Source organism: Acipenser ruthenus, chromosome 5 (genome assembly GCF_902713425.1).
Source record: "Acipenser ruthenus chromosome 5, fAciRut3.2 maternal haplotype, whole genome shotgun sequence".
NCBI classification, from domain to species: domain Eukaryota; kingdom Metazoa; phylum Chordata; class Actinopteri; order Acipenseriformes; family Acipenseridae; genus Acipenser; species Acipenser ruthenus.
The window spans coordinates 54,126,565-54,139,099 of record NC_081193.1 but is presented as its reverse complement, the minus strand read 5'-3'; the positions used below and the strand labels follow the sequence as shown (position 1 = coordinate 54,139,099).

General features: G+C 37.0%; 1 protein-coding gene across 2 annotated transcripts in view; it reads right to left on the bottom strand.

Annotated features, from left to right (window-relative positions):
* tram2 (translocation associated membrane protein 2) overlaps window positions 1-12,535 on the bottom strand; it is a 60,591-nt gene that overhangs the window by 47,378 nt on the left and 678 nt on the right. For both annotated transcript variants that reach the window (XM_034003082.3, XM_034003083.3), the window contains exon 2: window positions 2,174-2,237. In XM_034003082.3, coding sequence (XP_033858973.1) covers window positions 2,174-2,237 — 64 coding nt within the window. The remainder of the gene's footprint in view (window positions 1-2,173; window positions 2,238-12,535) is intronic.

The following is a 12,535-nucleotide window of genomic DNA, read 5'->3' as shown; positions in this document are numbered from 1 at the left end:
TTTGGTTTCCCACCACTGGTCATTAAACCCCCTTGAAATTAGAATTTTTGCTATTTGTACCAATTTTAGGCCATAATAACTTGCATGGGGGGATTCCAAAAAATCACCCAAAGATATATTTGGATAGATGTTGATGAGATCTACAAGCATCAAGCAAAATATTATGGTATCCGGGAATTTATCATACATTTATCATATCATACATTTGGTGAGGCTAAAGTGCCAAATAGTTCTATCCAAACTGGCTATTTCTTCAACTTTGCATTGTCTGAGGAATGATCTAGAAGAAAATGTAACAGTATGTGCTTCCACTGGAACTAGCTTGGAGCTGATGGGTTATGAACTTGCATGGGACTTGGGACTTCTTTGTTACGATGACACATTTGAAACTACCAAAACCTTACTTAGTTGGGTTAAAAATAAATAAATAAATAAATAAATCTTCCCTGTTTACAGCACCTTTTAAATACACCTGTCTCTGTCATCGAAGACCTCCTATTATTATTTATTTCTTACCAGACGGCCTTATCCAGGGTGACTTACACTTGTTACAAGATATCACATTATTTTTACATACAATTACCCATTTATACAGTTGGGTTTTTACTGGAGCAATCTAGGTAATCCTTGCTCAAGGGTACAGCAGCAGTGTCCCCCATCTGGGACTGAACCCACGACCCTCCGGTCAAGAGTCCAGAGCCCTAACCACTACTCCACACTGCTGCCTACTGTACATACAGAACTTTGACAGTGGTGCGGTGCGAGTGAGCATTCAAATTCATGACCAAGGGAAGCAATATGCAGGTCCCTTTGACAGTGGGGCACTATGCAGTCGCACAGGCTACATAGCCCTAAGGCTGGCCCTGACACTACATAGAATGACTGTGATAACATTTTGCAATTTAACAAATATGTCTGAATCCTGAACATGAAAATACCATGTTCATTCCAGCAGTATAATAAATATATGTTACATGGATAGAATCAGTGTTCTATAAAGTACAGTATCTAGTATGCCTTATGCTACATATTACTATAACGTGTCACACTACATTGTGAAAATGATAACTGCCTTGATTTCGTACCAATCTTCAAACTTATTTTATTATTCAATCCTAGCCTCCTTTGTACATTTCGGATTGCACTTGACTATAATCTTCACTCACTGTCCTTTTCTATGCAATTACAAGGACCCCCTCTCTATATGCCTGCACTGGTTTTCATAAAAGGTAATGGCTGCAGATACCACAATACACTAGTTGATCATTTTGTACAATCCCTTATATCAACAGAAATATTATGTACAGCAAAGAAATTCTGAATTTACATTTAGACCATTTTATACACTTTATAATTTATTTTGTTAATTCAAATGTTGTAATTGAAAAAACTCAGGAAGGATTTTTTTTTTTTTTTTTTTAAACGTGAAAAGGAAGGAAATAGGGAGCTGCTCCAGCTGCATGCTCCAGAGCGCTCCAGTGACCCAGGTCCAGCTGCACTCCGGCTCTGGAGCTCAACTCAGAAAACTGGCAAGCTCCGCTCCGGCTCCACAGCATGGCCAACCCTACCCCAAAGTACTGTTCTAGAGTTTTAATGTGTTAAGTCATCAAGAGGAATGCAAAAATCAAAGAACAGCACACATGGGTATCACTATAGCATTGTACCTCTATTGCAAGATAATATAGTAAAATTGCCCCCTGAACAAGGGGAAATGAATGGAAAATAATTAGTAGTCCCTGGTGTATTTTCAAGGTTAATAATTTAAAACCTAAAATAGATACAAAATGTAACCTGCAGATCTTCAGAATTTATTCTGAAAGAAATACTAAACATGATCATCAAATTGACAATTTTGAAACAAAATCAGGCTGTAGGAAAAAAATGCTATTCTGTTTTGGTATGTCAGCTATCATAATTTAAGTTTGCAAAACACCAAACATATTACAATACAGGAAAGTGAAAGATCAGTTCCTGATAGATTGGAGTGAAAATGTGTCATTCATATTACTTTGTAGAGTGCATTGAATAAGGGGGTATTGCATAAAGGTTACAAGGACTATTTGAGCGGGTTTTACATAAAGGTTAAAAACAATACATCTTTAGCAACATATGGAATTAGTCTGCTAAACCTGCACTCATTTCAACAAACAGCCCATTTCCATGCCCTTCTCACCTGGTGTCAGAGTGCTGGTGTTGTACTGCGGGAGGATAAACAGGAAGGCTGTCTTTGCCGTCACCTAAAAGAGAACAGATCTGGGTTAGGGCCTGTTCACACTTGGGATAGGTGATTTCTAATACCCGTTTACAACAGCCACTTTTAAGCCAGCTTAGGTCTTTTCTTTATAGCGTAAACACAGTTGTCCCAGGTCCAGTTGTCCTAAAAGTTTCCTGCTCCAGAGGGGGGCTCTGCAACGGCCATGGTCTGTTTTTTGCTCTGCTGTGAACGCCTCGGCCACCGAGATGGCTCACAATTGCTTACGTACACTGGTGAGCAACGCCCCCATTGTCAGGGTCAAACATGCAGACAAAACCAACAAGTAGTTAGAATTGTTACTCGGAAAACAGAACCAAAAAACACCTTTGACAGAACGGTGAGAGAGACAGTACCAGAGGATTCCAAAATACAAACAGATTTTTAGATTTGTCCTATAAATCAGAGATGCCAAGTGCTACGATTTTGCCGTAGCAGCTACTATTTTGGAGGGTAAAATACGTTGCTACGATGAAGGGTTTGATACTACTGTCTATTTATATATACATATTATTCTTACTAATATATTTCACTTGCATTTTACCCAACGTACTAGTAGCGGTGAGCCGGGTTGCTTAGCAACCGGTGTAGGGGGTCCTAGAGGAACTGCCGCGCAAAAGTTGCCTTATACAATCGTTCAGGTTTCATCACCAGCCAGATATAAAAAAATGTCCTACTCTCCTCCGTCTAAAAGAAGTCGACTATCCTGCCAGAAATATAGACAGGAATACAATACAGAATGGCCTTTTATTAAAACAAGTCAAATCTCTGACTCGCATGCCTACTGTGAATATTGCCGGACTGACTTCTCAGTGAAACACGGCGGACGTCACGATTGCATCGTTCATGTAGGTACAAAAAAACATCAACAATTTGCAAAATCTATTGGAAATCATAAATCTATGCGTGAATTTATAGTGAGTACAGGCGAAGATAATGCAGTGATAAAGGCAGAGACACTTTTTGCAAACTGTGTATTTTTGAAATGTAAGCCTTAACCAAATTACTAAATAATATGTATTATTTGAATGATTGTCAGTGTCCTGCTTTTTAAAAAATATATATTTTCTATCTAGTTATTGTTGTTTATTCATTTATCCAAGTATAACATTCCAGTCAGTTCTGACAATATGGAAAATGTAATAAATATGCTTATTTTAAGGACCATTAGCTAAATTGAAGAAAAGTACCTGATCAAGGACAAAACCTTCTACTGTCTGCATCAAAGAAAGTGTGAAATACAGTTCCCATTCAGGTTCACAGATGACACCTGTAATTTGATCCCTGATTGAATATGCCTTTTTTTGTAAATGTTCAATTATCAATATTGTAATAGTAATATATAATGTTTTTCCACAATGTCTGAGAAATTAAACTTCTTCTCTTTTTACTTTGAAGGTGGTTGAGTGTTGGCAAATGTCTTGACAGGCTATTGGAACAGTGGCCTGCTCTACTAAAGTTCTTCACAAGCAAAGAGTCCTTCATCTTCTGTCACTAAAGGTATACAATACACACAAACATATCCTTTATGTAGGTATGTGTAGGTATAACCAAACAAACAATTGTGGTATTAAGTGTGTTCTATGTAGAATTTGTATAAGTATGATTTGTTTAGTAATTACTCTACTAGTAAGGGACTTATTCTGTGTAATCTTTTCATTCATCTTATTGCTTGTAATAGTGGTGCAGTAACTTAATTTTAACTCTGGTGATCTTGTTTATGTGGCATGTGGGAAGCTTTTGCTTTAGCTTGCTCTCTTTTCAACAGCTTATATACTTGTATAAGATCTGAAATTAATCTGTTAATTTTAATATCTATTTATCAATCTATCTACACTTCAGCAAAAGTATATTATAGCTGTATTCACTGAGGTTTACAACTGTATTTTCTATTTTTAGGCTCCAGTGGGGCACAACCTGGCAGACCAGATAAAAAAGCACAGCCTCATAATGACAGACCACATGAAAGAGCACAGTCTAGCAGTGCACAACAGACTACTGTAACAGCACAGCTTAAACAGAGTCAGGTTCATAAGAAGCCTGGTCCCAAGCAGATGCCTTATATAAGTGGGAAGTTGGTTCACACTTCAATTCCTACAAAGCAAAAGGTTTGTAGTAAAGCGTCTTCAGCCAAAGCCCAAGAAGACGGACACTGTCAGAAGTTGAAGAGGCCTAGTTCAGATTCACAGAAGAAATCCCTCTCCACATCTGGAAAAACCAAACCAAGAGAGAGCCTGCCATTATCAACTAAACAGGATAGAATCAAGTCTTGCTTTGAGAGGGCATCCACAAAGTTGTATTGCTTATTTCTGCAAGCAAGTACTCCAGCATTTGATAAACTCAATCTCCTGTTGCAAAGTGATAAGCCTAATATCCATGTCCTTGGCAGGGAATTACAAGCCATTTATACAGATCTTCTCTGCAAGTTTGTTAAGCCAGCTGTATTGGTAGCAGCCTCCAGTGTGTACACAGTAGATTTTAGAAGTCTCAACAACCAGAAATCTGAGAATGATCTGGTGATTGGAACAAAGACCAGACAATATCTGCACGCCTGCATCGCTGATAAATCACTGCAACATGAAGATGTGAAGCTCTTCTACTCTTCTGTAAAGGCATACTTTTCAGAGGCATGCACATACATGCAGAAGAAATTTCCTCTTCAGGATGAACTGCTTAGGAATGCCCAAGTGGCAGACATCAGTCAGCGGGAGAAGGTGTCATTTGAATGTGTCCGTTATTTTGTGGACAGATCTGGGCTGGTCAAAGAAGATGAAATGGATGAACTGGAGTCCCAGTTTGTAAGATACCAAATTTTCAGTTTTTCAGAGGACATTTTGTCAGCAGACAGGGCTGATGTAGCATGGAATATGATTGGGCAATTGAAAAATTGTACAACACAGAAATCCAGTTTCAGTGTGCTGGTGAAGGTCATGCTGGTGATCCTAATCATTCCTCACAGTAATGCAGATAGTGAGAGGGTGTTTAGTATCGTTCGCAAGAATCGTACAGAGTTTCGGCCAATTTTATCGGATAGGACCCTGGAGACGCTGCTTGTCCAGAAGCTCCACATCCTTGCACGTGACAGTGTGTGCTACAAGATGGTGTTTGGCTGTGATCTGCTTAAAAAATGCAAACAAGCTACCAATAAAAAAATAAGTGGAATTTAATACCAGAACTACATTAATACAGTAAATCCCAACATACAGATCAGGAGGTCCTTACCTTTTTTTTTTTTTTTATAAAAGACTTTTAAGTTGGAAATGTTAAAAGTTGGTAATGATGCAAATTGTACCAATGTTTGTGCATACCAATGCAATAGATTAATGTCTGTTGTATGGTAGAGTATTTGAAATGCATTTGGTATACTCAATTGCATTTCAAATACTTTTCCATACAAAAGACATTTAATTAAATTGAAATCCAAAGTACTTGTAGTTCAGAATACAAATATCAAGTGAAATGCAAATAATTCAAAATAAATACAAATTGTTAAATCTTTCTTGAGTTGTTATTTTGTTAGTTATTTTTGATAAAGTTTGGAGGTTGAATATTTCAGTCCAGAATTGATTCTTCCTTAGGTGAGCACCTAGCAGCACCTGATCATGAAAAAAAAATACCGCCTCGCTGCGCTCACCAGGTAATCTTTTTACTGGTCAGGTGCTACTATTTTTTACGACAGACTACTATTTAAGGCAAGTGCTACTATTTTCCACTTTCAGAACTTGGCATCTCTGTATAATGTGAAGACATTAAATGTGTTTATTTCATGTGGGATAAATGTGAAACAAGCCTAGGTGTCACAAAACTTTGTCAGAAATATAATTTCACACATATCTATAAATATTCATATTTTGTGGGTAATTAAACAAATTACAGTAAAGTCACCAAGAAAATGAAAGGTTACCTTGACAAAAAGTAAAGCGCTTTTAGACCTAATGTATAGGTTTTATTTGTCAAAGTGTATCATTGTAAGTGCCGTGACATGAATATATGTGCAAGCACTAGCTTCCAGGTCCAAAAGCACTTTATTTTTACACAAATGACTGTATTCACTCCTATAGGAGATCATTTGGTTTATGAAAGGCTTTAGTTTTTTAATTGTTAGTATTAAAGTTGGGACGATGCCTAATTTTTCACTATCGATATATCGTTCTCAAAAAATGCCGATGCATCGATTCATCAACGTTACAAAACTTAAAAAAAAACACAGTAATACATGTGGAGCTGTGGATTACTGTGTAACATTGCTATTCACGCTTTAAAAACTAGTATCCATATTACATAGATTACATCAGTGTATGCATATACAGTAGTAATTAAATATATTACTTTTTTTTTTTTTTACCTTATTTGTGTTGATTTGTACCAGTTGGAGGTCATAGCAAAATCAAAAAAAAAAAAGAAAAAGAAAAAAGTTGTTTAAATCCATAACCAGTCAGAGTAACAACCAATCAAGAGAAAAACTATGCAGGATATTTTAATAAAATTTAAAAAAAGGGAACTATGAAAAAGACCTAGGAGTTTATGTTGACTCAGAAATGTCTTCATCTAGACAATAAGAAAATTTACAAACGAGAGGAGGCCATTCAGCCCATCTTGCTCGTTTGGTTGTTAGTAGCTTACTAATCCCAGAATCTCATCAAGCAGCTTCTTGAAGGATCCCAGGGTGTCAGCTTCAACAACATTACTGGGGAGCTGGTTCCAGACCCTCACAATTCCCTGTGTAAAAAAGTGCCTCATATTTTCTGTTCTGAATTTAAATTCAATGTGGGGAAGCTATAAAAAAGGCCAACAAGATGCTCGGATATATTGTGAGAAATGTTGAATTTAAATCAAGGGAAGTAATGTTAAAACTTTACAATGCATTAGTAAGACCTCACCTAGAATATTGTGTTCAGTTCTGGTCACCTTGTTACAAAAAGGATATTGCTGCTCTAGAAAGAGTGCAAAGAAGAGCAACCAGAATTATACCGGGTTTAAAAGGCATGTCGTATGCAGACAGGCTAAAAGAATTGAATCTATTCAGTCTTGAACAAAGAAGACTACGCAGCGATCTGATTCAAACATTCAAAATACTAAAAGGTATAGACAATGTCGACCGAGGGGAGTTTTTTGACCTGAAAAAAGAAACAAGGACCAGGGGTCACAAATGGAGATTAGATAAAGGGGCATTCAGAACAGAAAATAGGAGGCACTTTTTTACACAGAGAATTGTGAGGGTCTGGAACCAACTCCCCAGTAATGTTATTGAAGCTGACACCCTGGGATCCTTCAAGAAGCTGCTTGATGAGATTCTGGGATCAATAAGCTACTAACAACCAAACAAGCAAGATGGGCTGAATGGCCTCCTCTCGTTTGTAAACTTTTTTATGTTCTTAAAACACACAACAGCAGTGTGTTTCTAAAATGCAGATGTAAAAGACAACATTCCCCCTTTTCATTCCTATCCAATAATTTTGTTTATATTACAAAGTAATGTTATGTAATGCAACGTGTAAAAAAGCTTCCAATGCTCCCTGCATCCTCTTTAAAAAAAAAAAAAAAAAACCTGCAGTGGTCTCAGTATCCCACATAGCACTGCGCACGTCCCTGGTAGCAAGTCAAATCACTAATCTGTATCAGAGCATCTTGATCACTAATCTGTATCAGAGCATCTTGCCTGTTGAAATTTCAGCCAAGAATGTGGATAAGTAAAACACATGCTAACAAATCATGGTTTTAAGACCATGGATGAAGCCTGCAGGGTTTTTATTGCAAACTATTCCAACATATTTCCTGCTTTCGCAAAACTTGCAGCAATTGCAATTACGATACCTGTATGTAGTGTAGCAGCAGAACAGGGTTTTTGCTGTCAGAACAGAGTGCAGAACAGCAAACACTCTCGTTTACATGAGGATCATCTAAAACAACTTCAATGGAAGCTCTAGAGAATTATTAACACTTTGATTTGGAAAGAGCATCAGTCATTTTTGACTTGGGTGCTAAAAGGATAATTTAAAGAACTTTTAAACAGCAAAACTGTAAATAGTTATGATGTTGACAGCTACCTGCAGAGACATTGGTACATGTTCTACAACACTCATTTTCTACGTTGTGAATGGGGGATTTTCAAAAGAAAACATTTCATGGTAAGCTTGTCTTGGCCGAATGGCCTCCTGTCATTTGTAAACTTTCTTATGTTCTTAAGTTATTTATGTCTATTTCTACTACCATTATTTATACTGTGTACTGTTTTGCATGTTAACTTTGTTAATATGAAATAGTTACACTGGAAAATAATAGAACTATGTTGATGCAATATGTAAAAACTGAGGTGTTCTGGTTGAAAACGCAGATTTTGAGATGGTATGCTTTTTACAAATGCACATTTTTAAAAGCTAGCGCGACCTCTGCATCTCATTAAATGGTCACGCAAATTAGTTGTGTTACCGGAGTATCCCAAACATTACTTTCTTTACTTTTCTTTCTTGCTGTCTTACTTTAGAAAATTGTCAAACATCGAAAGGCACTGTAGCTCAGTCGACACAGTATTTGTAATTCTAGCACAACGCTCTTAACTTGCTCTGTTACTTCGAAGTCTCCTGCACAGATCCAATATCATCAATAAACAAGGGGATAGGGCAGGGGGTAGAAGGTGAGCTCAATCACATGCAGATTCAGTGAGTCAGACCTGAGGGGAGCAGAGAAGCTCCACGCTTAATGCAAAAAAATAAATTGCCGATTCCGAATTTAATAAAAAAGTAAAAGCTTTCCTTTGCTTAACACCGAACAGGCTTGACTATCGATGCATCACCTCAGCCGTAGTTAGTATATAGTGAATAAATGAGAACATACACAACTGAAAAGGCACAGATGTTTCTTTTTTATCTGTTAAAAAAATGAGTTTCGCATTTGTTGAATAGCAAAAGTAAATATTTTTCATGGGTAAGAAGATAAAACGGGAGTTATTGTTTACATTTACATATAAGAAGAGTTCTCAGACTGATGTGTAAATGTATACAATAACACCTGTTTCTTTAAATGTCCACATACTCCTAAAGAAGAGAGTTTGGAAGTGGAAATTTAAAGAAACAGGTGTTATTTACTTATCAGAGGAGTCTGACTAGCAGATGGTACTGATAAGCATGTTTTCAATGCTTTTTGGCATTTCTGATGTTAATTAACACGGAATGACCACCTTGAAGTAGAAACACACATGTGACACAAATGACAGGCTTGTTGTTGATTTAAACATTTCAGTCACTGTTTTGGGGAGTGGAAATTTCTTCATGCAATGGGTGGTCACCATTGGGCACACACAGTGCTCAAGTGTAAACGGAAGCCTCAAATAAGAATCTTTTAATCTGACTCTAAACCTGCTGAGGTCCAAGTTGCAAGTGTAAACGTACTATAAAATGAGTAGTTTGGTTCATTTGAAAGCTTATGCTTAATACACACATATTCTCCTACAGAGTTTATTTAAATTGCACTGAACTGAGACCCCCTCAGAATTCTGACTTGAATTCAAAAATTGTATTTATTTTTCTGGGTTTCTAAAATCATCCCCTGCCTTCACCAGAAGTGTTTTGACAAAGACTCCCAGATTATACTAGCAGTGCACTACAGAACAACTAGACAACAACCTTGCAGGACTGATTATAAAAAAAAAAACTCTCTGAATGAATCTTTGCTTTAAATCGACATAACCAGGGCAGTGGTCTCAAGGTTATGCAACATGGACACAAAAGGTTTGCTAGGACAAAAACAAATTGATATCCAAAATGGTAGCCAGTGCAACCAAGTCAAGACTAGGGTTGAGCGCTCAGCCAGTCTTGTATCACTCAGTACTGCAGATGGACAACCTGAATGCTGGATGAAGAACTCAAAGGCTGGGTAGTAAAACAGTAGTCCACTTCTCATATAGAATCTATCTAGAGACTATACATTGAAAACTGAAGAGCACCACAAAGCACTTAGCAGTGCTTCATCCATAGTCACTTAATCCACAGAAGCAGCAAAGCTATGGGATGGACAGTCAACCAAATCATTATTCACTTGTGAGACAGGCAGTCCAAAATTCCAAGATAAACACACACTGGAGTGTGGGAGAATAAACAAATAAATATCAAATCACAAGGGGCAAAGAGAAGCTAAACCAGATTTCCGCTTTCTCAAATAGTTAACCTTTCCATGGTGATGGAAAAAAATATCCATCACTGTAAACAGACAACTGAAAGCAAATAAAACTACTGAATTACACAAAAATATGCCTCAAATAATATTACCACGTGAGATACAGATTCAAACATGGATGATTATTGCAGGGTTTACAAACCAAATAAAACTGCTAATAATTTGTACTGCAAAGTGATGCGATATTGGGATTCAAAGGAAAGATCTGGAAAAAAAATCTGGTAACACCTGGAACCAACTAAGAGCATCTGGAAAAGCCATGAAACACCAGGGACAGGATCAGAGTGAAGTCAAAGATAGGTGCAGTTAAATATCTTCCACATAAGAGTGTATTGTTCACCCCTGGTCTCCTCTACAGGAATGCCCCCCTCCCCCCCCCCCATTAAACTTGGAAAATATGTTTTGTAATGCCTTACACAGGTTTTCACAGACCTAAATTGCATTAATCTTTGACTACCTAATGTTATTTTAGGTAAGGTAATCCAAGACTAGTGTCAATCAGGATTTGTGAAAGCAGTTGCCAATGTTTAGTTATTAGGAGATGGACACTGGAAGCTCCTGCTCTCAAATATCAGTTATGTAAATGAAAGCACTGTTTCCTACAAGAAGGTGGCAGCACTGTGCAATAGACCTGGCTAAGAAATAAATATTCAAATATCAAAATACCCACTACCCCAATTAGTTTGTTAAGCTACTGTTGAATTTTGTAGTTGCTTCTTTGTAAATTTCAGCTGATCTCAAAAAGGCAGCCTCGAAAATTAGATGTTGTATCTCAGATGATTATCCCAGAAATAACATTTATGTGCAATAGGGGAAGGGGCTTTAACAGTATACTTTATATTTGCAACTGTCAGCCTGGTCCGGTAGAACAGTCGCTAAATTCATGAGCTGAATGTTGTAACTTAAAATGTAAAGTCAAACCCTCATTATATCACGCCTGTTAATATCACCCAATGCTTATTATCAAGTCCTGAACAGAATATAATGGGAGACAGCTGCTGATGATATCCCTTTGGTTATTATTACCATCTGGTTAATATCAAATCACATTTATCAAATCCTATGTCTGATTTCCACCCCACTTAATTACACTGAGAAATAAAAGCATTGGATTAAAAATCTAACATGCAAGTGGCTGTACATTTATGTTGAGATATAAAAGTGAAAAATATAGCATAGAGAAAACTGTTTACATGTACAGCGTAGTACAATGTACTTTTTGAAAAGAATGCATATTTGCATTCTGCGTTAATGCTTATTTTTGCCATGGTATTGGAAACTCCTGATAAAGGTAAATCCTTTGATTACATTTTACTAATCTAGCACAAATTAGAGGAAACAAAATCACTGTCACACCCTATGGTGAAAGTTCAACATTCTCCATGTAGCCTAGATAATACGTTATATTTTTAATTTCAAACATTTTATTTGTTTTGTTTGGTGGTTAAACATTCTTTCATTAAAATACAGATATAAACCAGCCATATCTGTCAACCTTTTATCCAACAGTGGCTCATTTTAGAGAAGTCGATTAATTCATTGCGTGATGTTTCCACAACTTCTGAAACTGGCAGATGATAATAATAGCACGGTTAATTGTGGGGTGGTTAGACCAGCTGCAGGTGCAGATTTGCCTATCCCGTAGTAGGTTAATGAGAAGCGGGGGAATCCCGGCTAATGTCTAGCATCTTCTCATGTCACCCTGGCAGAAAGAGAAATAGGGGAGGGCGTGAGGAAAAGACCCTTCGTCCACTGCAGCCAAGACAGTGAGACGTGGCAGTTCAAGAACCCAGCCATCGCATTGCAACTGAGAGAAAGCTGCAGTCATTCATTTTATTTAATATATATATATATATATATATATATATATAGATAGATAGATAGATAGATAGATAGATAGATAGATAGATAGATAGATAGATTTATTAATAGGAAGTATGAAATACATTCCAAATCATACCACTGGCAGGCATAAAAGTGACTGTTTCCAAGAGTGCATTAAAATCAGATAACTGCATGCAGCGCTTTACTGAAATCGACACATTTGTTCCATTAAACAACTGAACGGGTAATATGTAACTTTACCAATAAACTACACAAATAGGTTTACTG